This window comes from Corylus avellana, chromosome ca4 (genome assembly GCF_901000735.1).
Source record: "Corylus avellana chromosome ca4, CavTom2PMs-1.0".
Lineage (NCBI taxonomy): Eukaryota > Viridiplantae > Streptophyta > Magnoliopsida > Fagales > Betulaceae > Corylus > Corylus avellana.
In genome coordinates, this window is record NC_081544.1 from 24,048,128 (window position 1) to 24,057,244 (window position 9,117).

General features: G+C 33.9%; 1 protein-coding gene across 1 annotated transcript; it reads right to left on the reverse strand.

Annotated features, from left to right (window-relative positions):
- Positions 1-3,440: 3,440 nt before the first annotated feature.
- On the reverse strand, positions 3,441-5,171 carry LOC132177660 (auxin-responsive protein IAA1). The gene is made up of 4 exons (XM_059590077.1): positions 4,794-5,171; positions 4,498-4,700; positions 4,264-4,363; positions 3,441-3,962 (listed from the first exon to the last, which is right to left on the reverse strand). Exons 1-4 carry the CDS (start codon positions 5,012-5,014, stop codon positions 3,887-3,889), a joined length of 600 nt encoding a protein of 199 aa, XP_059446060.1. The 5' UTR covers positions 5,015-5,171; the 3' UTR covers positions 3,441-3,886.
- Positions 5,172-9,117: the final 3,946 nt, after the last annotated feature.

The following is a 9,117-nucleotide window of genomic DNA, read 5'->3' on the forward strand; positions in this document are numbered from 1 at the left end:
TAGAAGATGCCTTGCACCCTCGGATGTTTACATATATATCTTGGGCTATTCCTTAAATGATGAGAAAGTTCTCCTCAAAGCATCCCACTTGTTAGGATTTGAAGGCTTTGTTGACCGGTAAAATCTTACGCGTTTACTCACAGTAAGCAATACCTACACCAAGTATGTTCACATGTGAAAGAAAGCAACGAGCTAATACATTGACTATATATTATGGTAAGAGAAATGCTACATGAACTTTCTCTTTTACATTTTTAAGTGTTTATTTCTTAACGCAGCAGTTGCTACATCAGCTTTTTCACTACAACATTTTTTAATCTCATCTGCTTACTTTCTTTTTGTAACTGCCACGTTATAGAGTATGCACTTGAGAATGTAAAAGAGGAGTTCATGTAGCATTGTCTCTTATATAATCAGGCACTTATTTTTGTTATCTTTTAGCTCTTCTGCCTGCTAGGTGTTTTTTTTTTTTTTTTCTGATAATCAATTGATCATTGATAATAAATTATCATCTATCATCTTTTAGACTAGTCTTCATTGTTTAGATGCCCTGCAAGGACAGGCCCTTGCAGCCTTGCTGACTACTCAGCTGGCAGTTTCTTTGGGCTATAGCTTTCTCTCCTTGGAAGGAGACGCTCTTCTAGTGGTTCTAGCCATCAACAACCCTACCTTATTTTCCTCATGGAACTTTGCTAATTGTATTTGCTGATGTTAGTTTAGTTTAATTTATCTTCTTTTCAAAGTTGAAATGCTTTGAAAGTGTATCGTAGTGCCAATTTTCGTGAGCATGCTTTAACCAAATGGGTCGCTTTCCATCTTGTTTTTAAAAGTATTCCTACAAGATCTTCCCTATTCTCTCTTCCATCCGGATTAGAAAAGGGAAAGATCTCCCCTATAGTCATTTTCCCTCATTCAATTAGTGTTTGGCAACTGTTCTTATTAGATCTTCCTACATTATTTGATAAAGCCGATCCCGGCCACTATTATTCATGTTCTTTGATAAGGACCATTTTGGTGTACATTCAGAGTTCTTAAATCCAGTCATAAATTAATATACAGGCTTCCTAACAACTGCCTGGCCCCAATATTGTGTGTTGTTCATGCATTGCTTAGTCAATGCCCGACTACCCATCAACTTCGAAAGAATTAAATTAGCAATATATATTGTTTGGCCTCATAACTAATAACATGTTAACGGATAAGGATAGAAATTCTTTATGATAAATGATGATTTGATTAAGGGATTTAGTTACTTTGATTTTGATTTAAGGAATTGGCCGGTTTGTAAATGAAATTATTCAAATCTCCTGTAAAGCTCTATAAATACTTAAATAAACTTAGAATATTTAAGAGTCAAGCTGTCAAAATTTGTTTCTCCATCACCATCAATATATATAGATTATTTTGTTAGCAGAGAGAAGATACTGTTGGTGTTTAATGATAAAACAGATTTCGCAAAACCTGCAATGAGACTGGTTGAATGGTTTTGCACTAATTAATTAGATGCATATGCCATCTTGTAAACCTCACCTACCTAATGTTTAATAACTGAAATCTAATGAACCTTTACCATTTTTAATCTCATCGAAAACTATCACTAAAAATATTTTCAAAGATGGTTGGGGGGTGGGGAGAAACTTAATTGTAAGCTAATTTATTATGAGACTAAAAGAAAATACTATGAAAGAGGGAAGCTTTGCCATTTGTTAGGCTATTAGATCAAATGTGTAAACTCAATTAGAAATCATTGGTTTTTAACATATACTTTAACTTTAGTTTATTAGACTTAGAAAATGTTTCCAAAATGATCGATCAAGTGAACTGAACCTAAGAAACCTATTAGAATATGCATGTATATAAAGGTAAGAGAGCAAGTTTCACATATATAGGATATATAGTAATCTTAAGTGTAAATGACTAATAAATTAAGCATAATCCAAACCCATACATTTTAAGAAAACATATATATATATATACATCATGTGTCATGTACAGTTTTTCTATATGCAATTCCTTGACATGACTTTCAACTTGAACACATGCATCATTTGTCATTCTTGACATGACTTTAACATTTACTTGCACATAATTAAGCATAATTTGTCATGACATTTGGCATCACTACCCTTGTCGCATGCTCGAGCCTTCTCCTTGATTGATCGGGATTTACACAAAAACTTGAAACTTCAAGTTTCAACACCAATCTTCGGTCTTCTTTTAGCTGTCTCTTACGATTATGTCAAAATATATAATTATTGTTGGCAGGGGCGGAAGTAGACATTTAAGGGTGGGGGGACAAAATTTTAAGAAGTAACAATTTAGGGGTAAAAATTTAGTTTTGGGAGGACATTTCATAAAAAAATTATAAATTTTAGGTGTAAAATTTAAAATTTTAAGGGTAATTTTAAAATTTTGGGGGGACTCTACACAGGTCTGCCCCTAATTGTTGGTCAATATAAGTATATTTTAATTAAACATAGTTTTAGGTTGATGTTTTTAGCTGTTTTATATATATTAAAAGGATTTCAATTTCATATTGAGCTCTAAATATATATACACTAGGAGGAATTGAAGAAACCAATAAAGGAACTTGTGGAATAGGGATAATCACGAGGTCCCCTTTTCTCACATAAAAGCAAACATCCAACAGAGAAAGGCACGAGAGAATTCTATGACTTTGCAGAGGCCTGTGTTTTTAAGAAACAATCGCCTGGACCTAGTCATTGCGACCTCATTTGTGAGAAGGCATCACTTCTTTTGAAATTATGAGGAACCCTAGTGACTAGTAATGTTCTCCAGGATATCATCTTTTGGGGCCGAGACGAGTGGTACCCTAGAGACTGTCCCTGTAGAAAGTTGGACAAACTGATCTGATTGACGGCGAAGACTGGCGATTGTTCAACTCTTTGACAACATGAAAAAACCAAAATATTTTTATGTTGTAAATAAATGTAGATATTTATAGGTTAATATAATAATATGGATTGAATGAATATATAAGAAATATTTGTTGATTGTTTATCGTATAAGTTAAAAGTCAAAAAAAAAAAAAAAAAAAAAAAGAAGAAGTTTTACGTGGATGATTTTTTAACCTGTCACATCTATCAAACTTAATTACCATCTCCTATATCATACTCTTACTGAATGCGTCAAATTTATAGACTGCCCTTTCTTATAAGCAAAAAATTTGGATCTTATTTCATTTGAAGTCCACAAGCACTAGGGGCAAATATAAGGTATTATATATATATATAGATTTGATAATGAAGGATTATTGTAAAGATTCTGTCTTAATTAAGACTTTAGATCTGGACAAATTAAGGTGGCCGGCTCTAAGAAAGCTTTACAACCCTTTGAAGAGTTTGCTAAATCCGTGATCAAGCTGAACAAAAATTATGATCGATTGTTTTCCCAATTTGAACAATTTAGTATTGGAAAAAGGAACAAAATCAGATGGAAAATACATTAATTGTATAAACATATAATTTGGTATATATATATAGCTTTATATGATTATGTCCATATTAACAATACAAAAACCAAACTGAAGTAATTAAACACATGTCATTTCGCTTATACATTTTCTTTCGAAGCAAATATTTCTGTGCAATGCAGTTCGATCGGGCTTGATAGAATCAGTAGAAGCAATAGATTAGCATCAAAAACACAAGCTCAAACCACCACGTACGTACAGATGTTTCTGCCAAATCCCAGGAAATAAACTGTAACTGCACTATTGATCTTTCTGCCCAACACCAGAGACTGTGAATCTAATTGAGACCAAAATCAAATCCAAATTTCTTCCTCGAGAACCCAAGCTGAGAGATAATTTGCTCTAATTGAGAGTGATGAATCCTTTTTGGGTTGCTGTGGCTTGTGACTTCTCTCAAACACCACCTCCCAAGCCTCTTGCTTCTGATCCTTTCATGATTCTCAGCCTTTTGCAGGACGTCATGAACATACTGCAACAAGATCGTAGGTAGATTTGTAAGTAGTGAGACATATAAAGTCTGTACTTATTTTAAAAGCTTAAGCCGATGATAAAAGTGAATGAATTTAATGGTTTTAATTTATATTTTAACGCTCTTCTTTGCATGTGGACTCAATTTCTCTCTTACTAGGTGAAATGCAACACATAAAATATTTAATTGAAATGAGAGATGAAAATGAAAACATTGTTCAAACTCAAGATCTCTTCTATGATACCATGTTAAATTATTTTAATTTATATCCTAACAAGTTGGAGAGTGAGAGACAACTTACTCCCATGGAACATCTCCAACCAGCATCCAGTCACCATCTTTGTCTTCGTAAGTTGGTGCATATTCGGAACCCTTGTAGCCATCCCTCTCTGAATACTCACCTGGAAAAAGGCAAAAACCATGGTTATCAGTTTCACCCTCAGAAAACACCACCAAATTCGCAAGAAACAACTAACAACATCAAAACATTTAGACAACAAAAGCAACAAGAACAACCGATGTTGTTGTTAATTACCTATGGTGAATTTGAATATGTTCTCCAAAGCCTTGAGGAGTTCCGGATAGCCTTTGTAAATCCTCAGGTCAATCTTTCTCAGGTAAGGGGCTCCATCCATGCTTACTTTCACGTAAATCCCAGATGCCTCAGCCTCACTCTTCTTTGGCTGCAAGTTGTTTTTCCTGTAGGATCTGACCGGCGGCCACCCAACTATTTGCGTCCTGTCATGTCAAATAAGATGAATTTAATTATTTAATTTATATTTTAACATACATAAATTTAATTATTTAATTTATATTCTAACGTGAACTTACTTGGCGGGAGGGGGAGTTTCATGATCATCAGCATGTTGAGCATCAGAAGCACTACCCTTTGATCCACATTCCTTGCTTGTGTCGGACAACTGCCGCTTGTTGTTGTTTCTTGCACCAAAAAGTGATGCTTCTTGAGAATCATGTGTCCCCGGCAACCCCAATCTAAGCTCGGTTGCCTTGAGGTTGAGCTCAATATTCTCATATGCCACCTTGCTTTCCATTTTGCGTATAATCTTGGACCAAAATTGTGATTGTTGAAAGAAGATGAAGGAAATGTGTAATGGGTTTTGGGAAGGTGGGAAATGGAAGGTTGAGTTTTATAGGATATTAATAATTATAAAGAAGGTAGTGAATGGGGGAGGGGGGGCTTTGTTACTCTCGCAATATATGCATGAATTATGGACAAAGGCAAGCTAAGCTGTCGGTAGCAAATAGAACCAACTTTTAGGCGACAAGGGTGGGACAAGCTCAGCCGCCCATATGGAAGACTGTGGATTAAGTGGGACGGTCAAGATGCGTTTTGGGGGGTTGTGTGAGGGAAATCAGGAGCGTCGGTTTGAAGGAAAGGAGGGGGACATGCCCATGTGAACGGGGGTCCACATGGGTGTTTGGTATGGGCAAGCCATGGCCATGTGGGACTCTATTTTGGCAGAGTTTTCAATTGGTTTATGGATTATGGGGTACATCACATGTGAAATGCCATGTGTATATGGTCCGCCCAGCTGACATTCATTTCTATATATATATATTTTTTTTCCTTTTTATTTCTAACCTAAGAATTTACTATTTGGATCCAGGCCTTTTATAATTAATTGGGCAAATACTATTTGTCATTCCCCTCACCATCTCCTCTCTCTTGTTTTTATTTTATTATTATTATTTTTTTTTTGAAAAAATCAAAATGTTGAAAGAGAGAAGATGGTGGGGAGATGGTGAGGAGAATGTATTCTAGCATCCCTCAAATTAATTGAGATGATCGAAATTCAAAATAGATGTGCACTCAAATATCTGCATGTATTGGACCGTACCAAATTATTCCTTTTTTTTTTTTTTGGACATATTTCTTATTTGTTGTTCTTATATATATATATATTCTTCCTTATGGAGCTTATTTTGGTTTAACAATAACTTATAGGGTAAAGTTCACTTAACCCTCTCAAACCATCACCTCAATGACAATTTACCTCTCCTAAACTATCAATTGCGATAATTTACCCATAAAACTACAAAAACAATGACAATATACTCCCAATTTTTAAAAAATGACAAAACTACTCTTACTAAAATAAAAACAAAGTACTAACATTTTTTTTTTCAAACTTTTTAAGGGCATTTTTGTCTTATTAAAAATTTTATAGCGGTAATTTCGTCATTTTGTTATCATTGGGTGATACATTGTCATTGTTTTAGTAATTTGGGAGATAAATTGTCGTAATTGATAGTTTGGGAGATAGATTATCATTGAGGTGATAGTTTGAGACAGTTGAATGGACTTTATCCTAATTTATATTTGTTGAATTCTTATTTTTGCTGTCCACTTCCTTATGTATTTTTTTTTTCTTCCTTATGCAGCTTATATTTGTTGTTCTTTTTTTTCATTCCCGGCCATTGCCAATTTAAAGCTTGAACAACTTTAGTTTTAAGGAAAGAGAAATAAACTATACACACTTTCACACTCTCAAGTACACATTTTTAGATGTAGCACTAAAAACCACAACTTTAAAGAAGACATAACTTGAGAGTGTGAGAATAAGAGTGTGTGTAGCGGGTCTCTTTCTCCTATATATCCGTCTCTATCCACCATCCATATATATTTCTTTTAAATTCACCATTAGAACTGTTTAGGGTGTAATCAATTTTTTTCTAAAAAAAACATAAAAAATGGACGATTAAAAAATAGGAGATCTCATGCATGCATATTCTCAAATGTGTAAGGTACCATGCATTAATTGTTGGTTGCATTATTAATTGGTTTGAGTAATGTAGGGATAGCAACATTGATGAAATCCAGAAAGTAAAGTACTGAAGTTTGTGGTATATATCTGATGAACATGGCAGAGGGAAGCTGTAAGGGTAAATTGCAGTACGTACTTGTGGTAGCAGTCTAGCAGACCTAAGAGCCTAGCACTTGCTCACTCCAAAACTGTTGGAAAGAAAGCGATCGATGCACAACCAATTGAATCATATCTACCTCTACCATTAATTTGCAGATTTTGATCCACAAGAATTGCCAGGTTGGATATGATATGACGCATCAATAGCGTTGATAATACCGCGTTGGCATTGCAGTGAGGGCACCAAAGCTTTGACCAACTACTTGTGATACTCTCTGATTTGTGTTTGGAATCCTAGAAAGAAAACGTGTGGTTGACATTGAATTCTTCTTCCCATCTTTCCTGCTTCAACTATCTATCTTGAATTCTTGTGGTATGTTCAATGTTGCAATTGCCACCTAAAAATTAGGTGAAAAGGTGGGCGGTTGATAACCAATCGCTAACTGCTAACTATTTTTGAAAGCGATTAAAAAAATTATTTACCGCCGAGTAGTTAAGTTAGTTGTTTTAAGTTTTTTCAAAATTGCTAACCGCTAACCGTTAACTGCCTATACTAGAAATAATGTTATATGTAGTATGATATTATTTTATTACCATAGAAACGACATCGTTTTGATTTTTTTTTTTTAAACAATTTTTAAAATTTTTTCTTTTAAAAAGCTGTTAACGGTTATTAAAGTTACTAACCACTAACCACCGGTTAAGCGCCTAGCGGTTAGTGAATTTTACTAATCGCCTAGAAGGTTACGGTTAGCGATTTTAGCCAATAACCGCCAACTGTAACCACCTTTTCACCCTTATTAAAAATATTGGACATCTATTCTTTCGGTGTTTGGACCGCCTCGAAAGTCTCTAGATGTATCAACTCTCGGGCACACTCGATTGTAAAATAGGCCGCTTCTCACTTAATATTTGAAAGCATTCTTGATAATTTTTCTTTCATTTATGCTTTGAAAATTAAGAGTGGCAAATACCCTCTCTTGTAATTGTTTTGTTGTTTGTTTTTCCTTCCCCTTTTTTCCCACACTTGAATTAAAAAAAAAAAAAAAAAAAGAAGAAGAAGAAGTTGCCTGGAAAGCACAAAATGAAATAAATCATGTATTAACCTCAATGTGATTGATAAGCTTTAGAGTTCTAGGCACTCAATTGAAATGTTCATTTTTCAACCAAAAACAAAACCACACACACAAATGATGAGAGATCCAAACTTAGGACTTTTAGCTCTGATATTATTTTTCAACATGATTGTAGGTATATATTCCACAATATGGTACAGTGGTTCTATAATTAACATGTAAAAACAAGAGGCAGTTCTAATGAAATAATTTATATTCTTGACAACTATAGTTAATTATGAATTAAGTATATGCTCTTGTTACTAATTATGAAGTTTAAGTGGAAATACTTTAAGAAAATGGAAAATTTTGTTGGGTGTCCCATGGGATGGGCCTAACTCCTTAAACATTCTCAACAGCTTCCTCGTTATTTTCTTTACATTTAAGGATTCAAACTACTTTTTGCTTTCCTATATCAAAATACACATCAATAGCTTTCATTAATCATTCTCTATATCATTAAAATATTTTTTTTTTTTTAATTATATTATATATATGAGATGAGAGATGAGAGAGAATTGTAAGACATGAGAGGAGAGGAGAAAGAATCATTTTTTATTTATCTTAATAATCATAAGGATTACAATAATAGAACTAAAAATATTGAGTTCTATTGTAGCAATTATAATGATGAGAGTTTATTTAGAGAGTCTCTTATAAGATAAGATATTTTTTGTGTTTTTTTAAACATTTTTTTTTAAAACTTAAAAAACATATTTTATTATAAAAAATCTACTGAGAATGCTATTAGACAAGATGACAAATATCCATCAACGACTTTAGCTGGGAGTGGCAGTACCTTTGAGGCACCCACAAACAAGCTAGGAGCACTGGACAAAATTAGGGTGTCAGAATTTTTATTTATTTATTGATTTTTCTTGCATTAAATCCGTGGGTGTCCTATCCTCTTGCTAGGTTCCATTTTCTGGATCTTATCTGGCTAAGAACAATCAAATCATCCAGTGAGTAGTGAGCAGCTAGCTAGCTAGCTCCCCATTTTCTGTATAATATCTGGCTAGGACCACTTTTGCAAATACCTTGCAATTATATATTGGACCAAGATCACCTGTTTCAAAAGAATCGTATCCACCACCCTCTCGTGGTATACAAAATGTCTCCATAATGTTGGTGTGTAATACTATCATTAAATGATCA

Bases quoted from the DNA above. Each gene is read 5' to 3' on its own strand.
- LOC132177660 (XM_059590077.1), bottom strand. From the start codon at position 5,014: ATGGAAAGCAAGGTGGCATATGAGAATATTGAGCTCAACCTCAAGGCA. The intron at 4,701-4,793 runs GTAAGTTCACGT...TTGACATGACAG, and splicing joins GAAACTCCCCCTCCCGCCAA to GACGCAAATAGTTGGGTGGC. The intron at 3,963-4,263 runs GTAAGTTGTCTC...ATCTTGTTGCAG, and splicing joins GTTGGAGATGTTCCATGGGA to TATGTTCATGACGTCCTGCA.